Source organism: Erinaceus europaeus, chromosome 10, assembly GCF_950295315.1.
Source record: "Erinaceus europaeus chromosome 10, mEriEur2.1, whole genome shotgun sequence".
Taxonomy (NCBI): Eukaryota; Metazoa; Chordata; class Mammalia; order Eulipotyphla; family Erinaceidae; genus Erinaceus; species Erinaceus europaeus.
The window spans coordinates 47,201,568-47,218,320 of record NC_080171.1 but is presented as its reverse complement, the minus strand read 5'-3'; the positions used below and the strand labels follow the sequence as shown (position 1 = coordinate 47,218,320).

The following is a 16,753-nucleotide window of genomic DNA, read 5'->3' as shown; positions in this document are numbered from 1 at the left end:
ATGAGAATGGCTGTTCCTGCCTCTTTTGGGGGTCCATTAGCCTGTATGATAATTTTCCATCCTTTCACTTTAAGTCTGTGTTTATCTTGTTGGGTCACATGGGATTCTTGCAAGCAGCATATGGTTGTGTTATGTTTTCTGATCCATCCTCCCACTCTGTGCCTTTTGATGGGTGAGTTTAAGCCATTGACATTTTTTGATATTATGGATTTAATGTATTGTAGTACCATTATTCAACAATTCTTTATTTGCTCTGATATTTTGCAAGTATTATAGTGATGTTTTTGTTTATAAAAGGTCTTTTAGAACCTCTTTCAGGGCACACTTGGTGATGTTTGAATTCTTTGACTGTTGTCTGTCTGAGAATGTTTTGATCCCCCCCATCCACTTTGAATGAAAGTCTAGCAGGATATAGTATCCTTGGTTGAAACCCTTTTTCATTCATGGCTTGATAGCTTGACATTCTCTTCTGGCTTTTAGAGTTTGAGTGGAGAAGTCTGCAGATAATCTTAGGGGTTTTCCCTTTTATGTGACTTTTTCTTTCTCTCTTGCAGCCTTTAGGATCCTTTCTTTATCCTTACTTCTTTTCATTGTAACTATGATGTGCCTTCAGGTCTGGATTGATTCTGTTTGGGACTCTCTGGCCAACTTAAATCTTAATGTCTTTTCTGTTGTTCAGGTCTGGGAAATTTTCTTCCATAATTTCCTCTAGAATGTTCACTTCCCCTTCCTTTCTTCCTCTGGCAGGCCAATTATATGAATGTTACTTCTTTTGATATCATCCCATATGTCTCTTTTCTGTTCTCAGTGTCTCTCAATTTCTTTTTGAGCTCTTTTACCTCTTTCTTAATTTTCTCTAGCTCATCCTCTGGCTGATTCTGTTTTCTGCTTCTGTTAGTCTGCTTTCCTTTCCTTCAGCATCTTTCTTCAGTTCATCTAATTCAGTTTTCATTTCTCTAATGACCTCGAGATAGCTATTATTTTTCTTGAGGGTCTCATCTGTTGTTTCTTTAATTCTGCTAGCCCTTTCCTCTATAGTTGTCTTCATTTCTGTGATTATTAACTTTACTATTGCTTGCATACTTTTCTTATCTATGGTTACTTCTGACTGATTTGTAGTTTATTCTGGGCTCCTGTCTTCATTCATTGTAGTAGCAGTTTTATTTGCTCTTGGTTCAACCATTTTTTTTATTGATGTATTTTTTGTTTTTATGTTCTGTTGTTCTTCAGTTGTTGTGTTTTGAGTACAGGCCATACTATACTATATACCTTTATGATAAATGCAGTCACCAACCTCAGAAATTACAATAGTAACTGAAGCAAGGATTGAAGCAGTTTAACCAATACCTGTTAGTCAAACAATGCCTTTAGTCCAAGAAAAAATAGCAACCAATTCTAAATGAAAAACACAGAGAAAGGAAAAAAGGGATAGCAAGAATAGACAATTATGCAAATCTACTGTCCACTGTAAATTCTAGGGTAGCAAGAGGAGAAAGGGAAGTAGAGAAGAGGCACATGCAAAGAGAGTCCACTCTGAGTCAGATTTCTTCCCCAAAATAATTCACAAATGAGTATCAGTGAATTCAGAAAGCAGAAGGAGGAGGAAGGAAGAAAAGAAGACAAGAATGAGAAAAAAAAAAAGAATCAAAAAAGAACAGTGAAAGGAAAGTTTTTTTTTTTTTTTTTTAATTAGGTAGGAGGAGGGAGAATGGGGAGAGTGGATAGAGTAGGTAGGTAGAGTGAAACAAGTTCCTCTCACAATGGATAGGAAACCCAGTCACCTAGCAATGGAAAATACACTAAGAGTTAATTTTGGTCAACCTGAAGGAGAGGGAGAAGGGACACGTGTATATATAATAGTAATAATAAAATAGAACAGAGTAAAAAACCCTAACAGTCAGTCTGAAGTTTGGATGGCTCTTGATTGACTCAGGCAGCCTGAGCAAAGATAGCCAATTGTTAAAAAAAAAAAAAAACCACACCCCAGGTGAGCCAGAAATCTTGGTAAAGAAAAAAGCTCAGTGGGGAGCCTGCTAGTAGCAGCTCTCTAGCCCCTGGGGTCTGGTTATAGGGTGGGGAAGAGGGGTGTGCTTCAGAAATAATAAAAAATTTTCCATTTCTTTTTTCTCTGTTTTCTAACCCAAATTGAGCTATGGTCACCTCTTTGGTGTCACACTTAGGACTCCTTATTCACTGTCCTACTGACAGTCAGGTATCCTACTATTTCCAGCAGTTGTTGTCATAGCTCCCACCAGCAGCTACCTCCAAATTGCCATCTTGGCTCCACCCCCATGTCTTCTTTTTTAAAATAAATAATTAAAATTTTAAAAAAAGAATTCATATAGTATATTTCTCCCTTTATTAATTGGTCACATTGCATTCATGACTTTTAGTGAACCTGACAATCAATAAAATCTTCTGGATGTTTTGTAAACAATCTTGCTAGTTCCTGTCTTGCTGTACCCTTTAATTGTATTATTATGCCTTTAAATTGTCACATTTTATATTTTTCTTTTAAAATTCATCCCTTTCACACCAGGCCATATTATTGAGTTCTTAACATATTAATTTTATTCATATTATTTCTTGCATTCCATTAATAGAGATTCCATAAAAATATTGACCAGGAAATGGCAAATAATTACATATAACAATTACATATAAATGGCAAATAATTACATATAACATAATGGCAAATAATTACATATAACATAGTCATAAACTGAACTCAGATCAAATACTTTATTATCTGACTTTGAAACAATTATTTTAATAGCCTAAATCTTGTCTCCTTGCATCCAGTTTTAAAGTTGATCTGTAATTGGTTATATAAAAATATGTTTCTAGGAGTGAAGACATACCATAGCCAAGAAGACATACATACCAAGAAGGCACAAAAGTAATAATTGCTCATTCTCGAGTACACAGTGAGGGCCAGTCAGAAATTTTTACTTACTTCATTTAGAGTTTACAACTTAGTTCAGTTTGTAGTCTTGGCATGCAACAGATGCTTGTTTACTAGAAAATAATAGATTTAAAGCGGTGTGTAATGTGCTTTCCAGTGAGTGCATAATAACTTCATTTACAGTGTTTAATAAGAGAACTGGAGAACTGAGGATAATGTCAAGTCTCCAAGATTAGAATTGAACATTACTTACAATGAATAATATAGCACATAGGGAGAGTAATGATAACTTGACTAAGATGACATAAAACTTTACACTGAAACATTGTTAATGACCTCTCAGTTCTAGAAAATAGCTTCTGAAGTTTTAATTTCAATATATTAATGTTTAAGAAAGAAGTTACAGAATGAAGTAAAATACAGAAACTAAATTTATTATTTTCCAAGCAGGTGGTTATGTGATACTGAAGCATGAGAGAATAAATGATCTATCACCAGACTGTAGACTGATTAGGCTCCTGGATTTTTTTCATATTCTTCAGTATAGTGGTGATACTGATCAGTGAGGAGTGGCTGATTTGCTTCATCCATGTTGCTTTTGGTGCGAATCAGATAGGAAGCACCCAAAAAGATGACCGCAACTAGTAATAAGGCAGCAACTACTGTTATGGTAATAATCTCAGAAATACTAAAATTCTGACCTATATAAAAAATGAAATGATAGAAAAAAATTAGTAAAATAACAAATTTGATGCCCTAAATTTTAGACACCGTGCCAAGCCCTTACAGAAATCTTATTTATTTGGTTGTTTTGATTCTAGGACCTCATGCATTCACCACTCCAAGGTTAATTTTTTTTTTTAATTTTGTGCACATATGCACAAAAAGTAGAGAAAGAGAGGGAGTGACTCCAAAGCTCTGGAGTTTTCCCTGGTGTAACAGTATCTCCATGAAGTGCAAGTGTTCAAACCTGTGCCTAACTCATGAGAAATCACACCCTATTGCTAATATAGTACCTCCACCTTGAACACAATCTCTAATATCTTAAAATAAACAGACCCTACTAGGATGGTTTTATTTCTTTAAAAAAAATTTAAAAAATTAATTTATTTATTCCCTTTTGTTGCCCTTGTTGTTTTATTGTTGTAGTTATTATTGATGTTGTTGTTGTTGGATAGGACAGAGAGAAATGGAGAGAGGCGGGGAAGACAGAGAGGGGGAGAGAAAGACAGACACCTGTAGACCTGCTTCACTGCCCATGAAGCGACTCCCCTGCAGGTGGGGTGCCAGCTTCATCCAGGATTCTTAAGCCAGTCCTTGTGCTTTGTGCCACCTGTGCTTAACCTGCTGTGCCCAACTCTCTGATAATATTATTTCTATTTCAAAGGTGACAAAATGGAGGCTCAAAGAATTTTCCAAAGTTACTTGTTTAGTTGACATATAATCAGATTTTGTTGTTGTTATCACTGGGATCACTGCTCCAGGCTGGCTTTTTTAGATAGATAGAGACAGACAGACAGAAAGACATGACAGCACTCATTGAGTTTCCCTCAATGTGGTAGGGCCTAGTCTGAAACCTGGGTAATATTCATAACAAAGCAAGTACTATTCATGTAAGTAATTTTGCCAGCCCAGATATTAGTTATGCATCATGTCTTTTCAGATTCCAAGTCCTGTACTCTTCATTATACCCTGTTACCTTTGTTGGAAAACAAGCAGCACAAAATTATACCAATGTATCAACAATTGTACTGTAAATCATTAATACTCCACCCAAATAAATTGACAAAAAATATTAGTGGCCGGCAAGGTTGTACAGTGGCTAGAGCATTGGACTTAGAAGCGTGAGATCCTGGATTCACTTGGACCTTTTCCTGTGCCAGAGTGATGCTCAGGTTCTCTCTTGGCTCACTGATGTTAGTAAATAAATCTTTGAAAATAAAACAGGAAAGGTCTGGATATCAAACAAGGTAAAAATCAATTCATTCTATCTCTCCTATTTATTTTTTTAGGATAAATGAAGGCAGAATTATGTACTAGAAAAAGTGGGACATAATACTTCAACTTAAATTCAAAGCTCATATTCTCTTTCTTATTAAAAATGTTATTTTTTGTTTCCTTTATTTGTTAAATGAGGAGTATGATACTTACCCTGGAGGAATGTGGGCATTAAATGAAACAGTGTGCTATATAGTCAGCTCAGTGCCATGTCAGAGTATACTTTTAACAAAGGCTTACTTTACCTCCTTTATTTCCCAATAAAAAAAGACAAATTACTGGGCAGATAACGACACCAATGTTTCCTTCTCCAGAGCCCTATCCCATCAGGGAAAGGCTTGGTGAGGGGGGGTATGGCTTGACCTGCCAGCACCCATATCCAGAGGAGCAGTCAGACCTTCCACCTTCTGCACCCCATAAAGAATTTTGGTCTGTGATCCAAGAGGGTAACTGTTAGGGATAGATGACAAGAGGGCTCTGAAAACTCCCAGCTCCATCAACCCAGAGAGAGAAGAGGAGAAAAAAAATAGGAAGGACAAAAGGACAGTCAGAAGTAGTGGGTGTGACTTAGAAAGGTAGAAAAGGAAGGACCATAGAAAAAAATGGGCAGGGTTCCCGGAAGATGGTGGACTGAGAAGATGCTAGTGGCTTGAGCCCTGACCACAAATTCTGGAAATGGTAGGATTTTCTGCCTTTAGTAGGCCAGTCAATAAGGGGTCCTAGCGGTGACACCAAGGAGGTGACTATAACTTAATTTGGGTTAAGAAATAGAGTAGAAAAAAAGGAACAAAAAAATTTTCCTTTTAATTATTAAGCACACTGCCTCCCCCCACCCCATAACCAGTCCCTGGGGACCAGCTCCTAGCAGGCTCCCCTGCTGAGCTTCTGTCTTTACCAAATTCCTATCCCACCAGGGAGTATTATTCATTCTAAGTCTATACCCTTCTGAAACCTCTGGCCTTTTTTCATTCTAAGTAGCCAACCCCCCACTTCACCCCACATAGCTAATTAAATAATTAAAAATAAATAAATAAATAAAAACTCCTTTCACCGCTCCTTTATGACTGTTCTTTTTCTTATCTTTTTCATTTTTTCTCTCTTTTTTTTCTTTTTCTCATTCTTGTCATCCTTTCTTCCTTAATCCTACAGCTTCCAAAGCCACAGGCCCTAGCCCCCACACCACCAAACAGTGTGCTTTTTTGAATTCACTGATACACATTTGAGAATTATTTTGGGGAAGAATTCTGACTCAGTGTGGACTCTCACTGCAAGTGTCTCTGCTCAACTTCCCTTACTCCTTTAGCCACCCCTAGAATATACAGTGGATGGTAGATTTGCATAACTGTCTATTTCAGCTATCCTTGTCTAGTCCTGAGGATTTTTTTTTTTTTCCTCATTCTTAACAATCAGCTGCCTCTGATCATGAGGTTTGAGGTAATCTGGGACAGGGATTTTTTTTTTTTACCCTGCTCTATTTTATTATAAATATTATATAAAGACATATATCTTCCCCCCTTTAGGTTGACCAGAATTAACTCTTAGGGTATCTTTCATTGTTAGGGTAGTTGGCATCTTATCTATTGTGGGAGGAACTTGTCTCCTTACTCCTACTTCCTCTACAGACTCTCCCCTCCCTCCTCCTCCTAGCTAATTAAAAAGTTAAATTAAATTAAAAATAAAGTAATAAGAAAACCCCTTTCCTTTTACTGCTCTTTAATTACAGCTCTTTTTATTATCTTTTCCCTTTTCTCTCACTTGTCTCTTTTTTCTTTTTCTTTTTTTTATCTTGTCATACACTTCTTCCTTCCTTCTTCTTTGCCTTTCTGAATTTGTGAATTATTTTGGGGAAGAAATCTGACTCAGAGTGTGTATCTCTATGTGTGTATCTCTGCTCTAGTTCCCTTTCCCCTCTTGTTACCCCTAAAATATAGAGTGGACAGTAGATTTGCATAACTGTCTATTCTTGCTATCCCTTCTTTCTTTTCTCTTTCTTCATCACTGGATATGGCTACTATTTTTTCACGGACTGGAGAAACTAGCTAACTGGTAGTGATTAAACTGCTTCAATACTTGCTTCAGTTGCTACTGTAATTCCTGAGGTTGGTGAGTGCAATTGTCATAAAGGTATTTAGTACAGTGTTGCTTGTACTCAAGACACAACAACTGAGGAACAACAGAGAATAAAAAAGAAACACATAAATCAAAAAAATGGGTATATCAAAAACAAATAAAACTGCTACTCCAATGAATGAAGACAAGAGCCCAGAAGAAACTACAAATCAGCCAGAAGTAACCATAGATAAGAAAAGTATGCAAGCAATGATAAACTTATTAATCACAGAAATGAAAACAACACTGGAGGAAAGAAATGGCAGTATTAGGGAAACAACAGTTGAGACCCCCAAGGAAAATACTGATTATCTTGAGGCAATTAGAGAACTGAAAGCTGAAATAGCTGTAATGAAGAAAGAAGCTGAGGCAAGGGAAAGCAGACTAACAGAAGCAGAAAACAGAATTAGTCAGACAGAGGATGAGTTAGAGAAAACTAAGAAAGAGGTGAAAGAGCTCAAAAAGAGATTGAGAGACACTGAAAACAATGACAGAGACATATGGGATGATCTCAAAAGAAGTAAAATTTGCATAATTGGCCTGCCAAAGGAAGAAAGAGAGGAAGAGGAAGCAAACATTCTAGAGGAAATAATAGAAGAAAACTTCCCAGACCTAAATAACAGAAAGGACATCAAGATTCAAGAGGCCCAGAGAGTACCAAACAGAATCAACCCAGACCTGAAGACACCAAGACACATCATAGTCACAGTGAGAAGAAGTAAGGATAAAGAAAGGATCCTAAAGGCTGCAAGAGAGAAATAAAAAGTCACATACAAGGGAAAACCCCTAAGATTATCTGCAGACTTCTCCACTCAAACTCTAAAAGCCAGAAGAGAATGGCAAGATATCTATCGATCCCTAATGAAAAAGGGTTTCAACCAAGGATAATATATCCTGCTAGACTTTCATTCAAACTAGATGGAGGGATCAAAACCTTCTTAGATAAACAACAGTTAAAGGAGGCAACCATCACCAAACCTTCCCTGAAAGAGGTTCTAAAAGACCCCTTATAAACAAGAACATCACTATAATACTTGCAATATATCAGAGCAAACAAAAAAAATTTTTTTTGAACAATGGCACGACAATACATTAAATCCATAATATCAATAAATGTCAATGGCTTAAACTCACCCATCAAAAGGCACAGAGTTGGGGGATGGATCAGAAAACATAATCTAACCATATGCTGCTTACAAGAATCCCATCTGTCACAACAAGATAAACACAGACTTAAAATGAAAGGATGGAAAACTATCATACAGGCTAACAGACCACTAAAAAGGGCAGGAACATCCATTCTCATCTCAGAAACGATAGATTTTAAATTAAATAAAATAATAAAAGATAGGCAAGGACATTATATAATGATTAGAGGATCAATCAGCCAAGAAGACTTAACAATCATTAACATCTATGTACCCAATGAGGGACCATCTAAATATGTCAAGCAGTTACTGAAAGAATTTAAAAAATACATCAATAGTAATACAATAATAGTGGGAGACTTCAATACCCCACTCTCACACTTAGACAGATCAACAAAGCAGAGAACCAACAAAAATACAAGAGAATTGAATGAAGAGATCGACAGACTAGACCTCTAGGACATTTTCAGACTCCTCCACCCCCAAAAAACTGGAATACACCTTCTTTTCAAATCCACATAACACATACTCAAGGATAGACCACATGTTAGGCCACAAAGACAGCATCAATGAATTCAAGAACATTGAAATCATCCCAAGTATCTTCTCAGACCACAGTGGAGTAAAACTAACATTTAACAACAAATAGAAAATTATTAAAAGTCACAGAATTTGGAAACTAAACAACATACTCCTTGAGAACCACTGGGTCAGAGACTCACTCAAGCAGGAAATTCAAATGTTCCTGGAAACTAATGAAAATGAAGACACAACCTATCAAAATATTTGGGACACAGCTAAAGTAGTACTGAGAGGGAAACTTATAGCCATACAATCACATATTAAACACCAAGAAGAAGCCCAAATGAACGACCTTACTGCACACCTAAAGGACTTAGAGGAAGATGAACATAGGAACCCTAAAACATCCAGAAGGACAGAAATCACTAAAGTTAGAGTAGAAATAAACAACATCGAAAATAAGAGAACCATACAAAAGATCAATGAAGCCAAATGTTGGTTCTTTGAAAGATTAAACAAAATTGACAAACCCCTAGCCAGACTCACCAAACAAAAAAGAGAGAAGACTCAAATTAATAGAATTGTAAACGATGGAGGAGATATCACAACTGACACCACAGAAATCCAGAGAATCCTGCGAAACTTCTATAAAGAACTTTATGCCACCAAGCTAGAGAATCTGGAAGGGGAAAAATTCCTAGAAACATATACCCTTCCAAAACTGAACCAAGAAGAACTACAAAATCTAAATGCACCAATCACAGACAAAGAAATTGAAACCGTTATTAAGAACCTCCCCAACAACAAAAGTCCTGGACCAGATGGCTTCACAAACGAATTTACAAAACTTTCAGGAAACAGTTAGTACCCATACTTCTTAAGCTTTTCCATAAGATTGAAGAAACAGGAATACTCCCTTCCACCTTCTATGAAGCCAACATCACCCTGATACCAGAAGCTGATAGGGACAGAACAAAAAAGGAAAACTACAGGCCAATATCTCTGATGAACATAGATGCCAAAATATTAAACAAGATCTTGGCCAACCGGATACAGCAACATATCAAAAAGATTGTTCATCACGACCAAGTGGGATTCATCCCAGGAATGCAAGGCTGGTTCAACATCCGTAAGTCAATCAATGTCATTCACCACATCAATAAAAGCAAAGCCAAAAAACACATGATTATCTCAATAGATGCAGAGAAAGCCTTTGACAAAATCCAACACCCATTCATGCTCAAAACTCTACAAAAAATGGGAATAGATGGGAAATTCCTCAAACCCACAACCAACATCATACTCAATGGACAGAAGCTGAAAGCATTCCCCCTCAGATTGGGGACTAGACAGGGCTGTCCTCTGTCACCGTTACTCTTCAACATAGTATTGGAAGTTCTTGCCATAGCAATCAGGCAAGTGAAATGAATCAAAGGAATATAGATTGGAAGGGAAGAATCAGGCTCTCACTATTTGCAGATGATATGATAGTATACATAGAAAAACCTAAAGAATCCAGCAGAAAACTACTGAAAGTTATTAGGCAATATAGCAAGGCATCAGGCTACAAAATCAATGTACAAAAATCAGTGGCATTTCTTTATGAAAACACTAAATCTGAAGAAGAAGACATCCAGAAATCACTCCCATTTACTGTTTCAGCAAAATCAATCAAATACCTAGGAATAAAGTTGACCAAAGAAGTAAAAGGCTTGTATGCTGAAAACTGTGAGTCGCTACACAAGGAAATAGAAACTGATACCAAGAAATGGAAATATATCCCATGCTCATGGATTGGAAGAATAAATATCATCAAAATGAATATTCTCCCCAGAGCCATATACAAATTTAATGCAATACCCATCAAAGTTCCACCAAGCTTCTTTAAGAGAATAGAACAAACACTACAATCATTTATCTGGAACCTGAAAACACCTAGAATTGCCAAAACCATCTTGAGGAAAAGAAACAGAAATGGAGGCATCACACTCCCAGACCTTAAACAATATTATAAAGCCATCATCATCAAAACAGCATGGTACTGGAACAAAAATAGGCATACAGACCAGTGGAACAGAATTGAAAGCCCAGAAGTAAATCCCAACACCTATGGACATCTATTCTTTGATAAGGGGGCCCATAGGATTAAATGGAAAAAGGAGGCTCTCTTCAATAAATGGTGCTGGGAAAACTGGGTTGAAACATGCAGAAGAAAGAAATTGAACCACTTTATCTAACCAGAAACAAAAATCAACTCCAAATGGATCAAAGACCTAGATGTCAGACCAGAAACAATCAAATACTTAGAGGAAAACATTGGTAAAACAGTTTCCCACCTACACCTCAAGGACATCTTTGATGAATCAAACCCAATTGCAAGGAAGACTAAAGTAGAAACAAACCAATGGAACTACATCAAATTGAAAAGCTTCTGCACATCCAAAGAGACTATTAAACAAACAAAGAGACCCCTCACAGATGGGAGAAGATCTTCACATGCCATACATCAGACAAGAAACTAATCACCAAAATATATAAAGAGCTCAGCAAACTTAGCACCAAAAAAGCAAATGACCCCATCCAAAAATAGGCAGAGGATTTGAACAAAACATTCACCTCAGAGGCGATAAAAAGGCTAACAAACATATGAAAAACTGCTCCAGGTCACTGATTGTCAGAGAAATGCAAATTAAGAAAACATTGAGATACCACGTCACTCTCTTAAGAATGGCATCATCAAAAAGGACAGCAGCAACAAGTGCTGGAGAGGATGTGGGGACAGAGGAACCCTTCTGCACTGCTGGTAGGAACATAAATTCGTCCAGCCTCTGTGGAGAGCAGTCTGGAAAACTCTCAGAAGTCTAGACATGGACCTTCCATATGATCCAGTAATGCCTCTCCTGGGCTTATACCCCAAGGACTCCATAACACCCAACCAAAAAGAGGTGTGTACTCCTATGTTCATAGCAGCACAATTCATAATAGCTAAAACCTGGAAGCAACCCAGGTGCCCAACAACAGATGAGTGGCTGAGAAAGCTGTGGTATATATACACAATGGAATACTATGCAGCTATCAAAAACAATGAACCCACCTTCTCTGACCCATCTTGGACAGAGCTAGAAGGAATTATGTTAAGTGAGATAAATCAGAAAGATAAAGATGAGTATGGGATGATCCCACTCATCAACAGAAGTTGAGTAAGAAGATCTGAGAGGGAAACTAAAATCAGGACCTGACCAAATTGTAAGTAGGGCACCAAAGTAAAAATCCTGTGGTGAGGGGTAGACATGCAGCTTCCTGGGCCAGTGGGGGGTGGGAGTGGGTGGGTTGGAGGGGTCACAGTCTTTTGGTGTTGGGAATGGTGTTTACGTATACTCCTAGTAAAATGTAGTCATATAAATCAGTAGTTAATTAATATGAGGGGGAAAATCAATTGTATGTCTCGAAGTTTTTCAAAACACAAACTGAATCTTTTCAATATATAGGCTGTGTAATTGATATGCAGACTCTCTCAAAAGCCTAGACCAAGTAGATCAGAAGCAACCAATAGCACAGCTATATATAAGATACTGGGTACTGTACAGCTAACCCTAACAAAAGGACTTTTCAAAGTTAACTCAATTACCAAATAATGTGAAGATAACATTAACTATCGATTGTCTTTTTCAACCCTAAGACAGCAGGAACCTCACATCTCCACTATAGAGCCCCTACTTCCCCCAGTCCTGGAACCCTTGAATAGGGCCCACTTTCCCGTATGCCTCTCCCAATCCATATCAAATAATATTGCATCTGTCGATCACAACCTAACCAACACAATGATTGCCACCTCAACATGCTTCACTTCAGACTGTGTCCAGAGACTTCATGTGTGGAATGACAACCCTTCAGCTTCATTACTCAGGTGAGACCTTTCCTTTCATAGTATACTCTAATTTCATCTCAGGTGGTTCACTTTCTAATAAAGTCCCAAAACCTAGATATACACCAGTTTCTGTGAGAGAGAGCATATGTTCACACGTATCCGTAAACTACTGCAAAATATATACCTGAAAGCAGAAGTACACTAGAGCTTGCAGTGAGTACCCCCCTAACACTTCCTCTCCACTATTCCAAGCTTTGGGTCCATGATTGCTCAACAATTTGTTTGGCTCTGTATGTTAACTCTTTCAGTCACCAGGTTCCAGATGTCATCAGGATGCTGGCCAGGCTTCCCTAGACTGAAAACCCCACAATGTGTCCTGGAACCCTGCTTCCCCAGAGACCCACCGTACTAGGGAAAGAGAGAGGCAGACTGGGAGTATGGACCGACCAGTCAACGCCCATGTTCAGCGGGGAAGCAATTATAGAAGCCAGATCTTCTACCTTCTGCAACCCACAATGACCCTGGGTCCATGCTCCCAGAGGGATAGAGAATGGGAAAGCTATCAGGGGAGGGGGTGGGATATGGAGATTGGGTGGTGGGAATTGTGTGGAGTTGTACCCCTCCTACCCTATGATTTTGTTAATTAATCCTTTCTTAAATAAAAAAAGTAATATAAAATAAATTAAGTAAAAAAAAAGAAAAAAATGGGCAAATGTATATATAAATATAGGTAGATGGTTACAGAAATTATAGTCAACCCCTATCTGTGATCTGGGAGAACTACTGCAGTTTCCAATGGAGGGAATGGGGACTGAGAACTCTGGTTGTGAGAATGGTGTGTAATTATACCCCTCTTATCTCATAATTTTATAAATCAATATTAAATCATTAATTAAAAAAAGACAAATGAATACTTCTAAACCTAAGTGTAGGTGGAGCTCTCTCAGACATACTGTGGTTTTAAAGATAATTGTGTTTTGGAAATTACATAGTATAAAGTACTTTTTTTTTTTTTATTGCAGGTGGGGAGCTGAGGGCTCAGACAGGGATCCTTAAGGCAATCCTAGCGCCTCGCACTATGTGTGCTTAACCCGGTGCGCTAATGCTCACCCCCTATAAAATACATTCTTTATACTCACTTGGCCATTGGATTTCATAAGTATATCCTAGGTTGTCTGGAGCAGTAACAAACATTTCTATGTTAGTAACTGGAGGCCAGAATGGCACCATATTGTATTGTCGGTTGTGTCCAATAGGGGCATTTTCCAATGGAAAGGTGGATACATCTAAAATGTGCCAAAGACACCTTGTTACTAAATACAATAAAGTCAATGCAAAAACAGAATTCAAATGTTTCAAGTAGACTACAAATGTATTTAATAAAACAAAACTCAAATCAAAAAAGTCTAACATTTTATCATTTCTCATGGTAATTGTTTTCCTTTTAAATTACCTAATTTGAAGAAAAATAAGATTAATTTTCTAGAAATTAAAAAAATACCTATAATTCCTATAGCAGTATCTATAATTTAATTTTAGTGATGATGTAGCTAATGGAAGTTTACTCTTGACCACGAATATTTTTGCTTAGTGTTTTTCATTACTTTTGTTTACTTTTGTGAAATACATATTATTCCTTAGACTTTCGTTCTACAAACCAAAGCTCTGAATCAAGGTCCTTGTCATTTCTACTTAAATATAAATTATGGGCATTTACATCATTTGAATTGTTGATATCAGAGACTAAGGAGCAATAGACTCTTTGTGACAAAAATATTGTTACTGTTTTCGTTGGTACGATTAAATACTAAACGAAATGTTACAAAACCAAAATTGGGAGTGAATATGAGCCAGAGATTAATAGTAGTATATTTATGAAACATGTTGGGGTGGCAGCTGAGAAGGGCAAGTGGTGGCACATCAGGTGAAGTGCACATAGTACTCTGCGCAAGCTCCTGGGTTTGAGCCCCTGCTCCCCACCTGCAGCGTTGATGCTTCACAAGTGGTGAAGCAGGTCTTCAGGTTTCTGTCTATCTTTCTCCCTTTCTGTATCCCCCTCCCCTCTTAATTTCTCTATACTAGTGAATAACATGGAAAAAAAGGGTGGGGGGAACTGGCCACCAGGAGCAGTGGATTCTTAATGCTGGTACTGAGCCCCAGAGACAGGTGACGTGTGTGTGTGTGTGTGTGTGTGTGTGTGTGTGTGTGAATTCTGCTAAAGTATCTATTTATAAAAAATGTATTACCTGGGGAGTCTGGCGGTAGTGCAGCGGGTTAAGTGCACGTGGCACAAAGCGCAAGGGCCAGCTTAAGGATCCTGGTTCAAGCCCCCGGCTCCCCACCTGCAGGGGAGTTGCTTCACAGGCGGTGAAGCAGGTCTGCAGGTGTCTTTCTCTCCCCCTTTCTGTCTTACTCTCCTCTCTCCGTTTCTCTCAGTGTTATCCAACAGCGACGACATTAATAATAACTACAACAGTAAAACAACAAGGGCAAAAGCCTCCTTTGTTTCTTTATGTTGGGGTGGGGGGATTTTCTTCAATATATCTACATATGACTCCCTAAACAAATAAAATCACGATTTTATTTATCTATAGAGATTTTATTTTATTTAAAAACTGTGCACTTATTTACATGTGTTTATGGTTAACTGTACCTATATAGGAGGAAAATATTTTTGTCTTATGTTCTATTTTATTTCTAGTACTTAAAGTAATATGTAGGAAATAAAAGGTGCTGAATTAATATTTGTTCAGCTTTCATGGTATAAATAACAAGTAGAAATTGTATAAAAATAGGGGTCGGGCGGTGGCGCAGTGAGTTAAGCGCATGTGGCGCAAAGCGCAAGGACCAGAGTAAGCCTCCCACTTGCAAGGGAGTAGCTTCACAGGTGGTGAAACGGGTCTGCAGGTGTCTATCTTTCTCTCCCCCTCTCTGTCTTCCCCTCCTCTCTCCATTTCTCTCTATCCTATTCAATAATGAACAGCATCAACAATGGCAATAATAATAACCACAATGAAGCTACAACAACAAGGGCAACAAAAGGGGGAAAAATGGCCTCCAGGAGCGGTGGGTTCATGGTGCAGGCACTGAGCCCAGCAATAACCCTGGAGGAAAAAAAAAAAGAAATTGTATAAAAATAAAAAATAAATTGTTCTACAATGTGATGAAATGTTACTAAATATCACTAATCGTTAGAAAATTATTAGTTAATTCAAAATTTGTAAGATTACTTTTATCAAAATAACTGGAAATAAATGTTGAAGGTATGGGATAAGTGAGGCAATTATGCACTGTTGGTGGAACATTAAAAATAAAACCAATATATGCTTTAATAATCCCATTTACTAACATTTTAAAAATTAAATCAGTATTTCAAGGAAATATCTGAACTTCCTTTTTCATTTTACTATTACACAGGGGTAGCATGATATGGGATAAATAGTACTTGGAAAAGGATTTAAGTGTATATTTGTAGTTACTTCATTTCTTTCAGTGATTTGTCTGGGAAACATATAAACTGCTTCTTATGAAAAATAATCTGAGCTGCCAGGTTACTGTATTTAAAACTTGAAAGTCATAGTATTCTAGGTTGAAAAAGTTATAATTGAATTAATTAGATATTGAATGTTCTATGTTGTACTACCTCTTATGTCTGAGTAATATATACTATAACAGACATTACAATATGAATGACTGATTTTTAATTTAGATTAAAATGTGATTCATATTTCATTATTACTAAAATAGTTCTATGATTTTAAAGTCTTTTATAGTTATACATATTTGATATGTTTAGAAAAATAATTCATAATTCATTCCTAAATATATTTTCAGTAAAATCTTTGCATGTATCTGAAAGATCTTATGTTGTAATTGAACAAAGAAAGGAAGTAAGAGGAACGCTGAAACAGAAATATTTTTATCTGGTTATTCATTGAACTTTTGATTAAGATATATATACTTTATTTTTATTTTTTATTTTCCCTTTTGCTGCCCTTATTGTTTTATCGTTGCTGTAGTTATTATTTTTGTTGTTGTTGTCATCATTGTTGGATAGGTCAGAGAGAAATGGAGAGAGGAGGGGAAGACAGAGAGGGGGAGAGAAAGATAGACATCTGTAGACCTGCTTTACCGCTTGTGAAGTGACTCCCCTACAGGTGAGAAGCCAGGGGCTCGAACCGGGATTTTTACACTGGTCCTTGA

At 37.2% G+C, this 16,753-nt stretch overlaps 1 protein-coding gene across 1 annotated transcript in view; it reads right to left on the bottom strand.

Annotated features, from left to right (window-relative positions):
• Positions 1–2,799: 2,799 nt before the first annotated feature.
• The window catches only part of TYRP1 (tyrosinase related protein 1), a 28,585-nt gene continuing 14,631 nt past the window's right edge, over positions 2,800–16,753 (bottom strand). The window contains 3 exon segments of the mRNA XM_007531593.2: positions 2,800–3,432; positions 3,434–3,606; positions 13,690–13,836. Of these exon segments, the coding sequence (XP_007531655.2) occupies positions 3,397–3,432; positions 3,434–3,606; positions 13,690–13,836 (356 nt within the window). The 3' untranslated portion in view covers positions 2,800–3,396.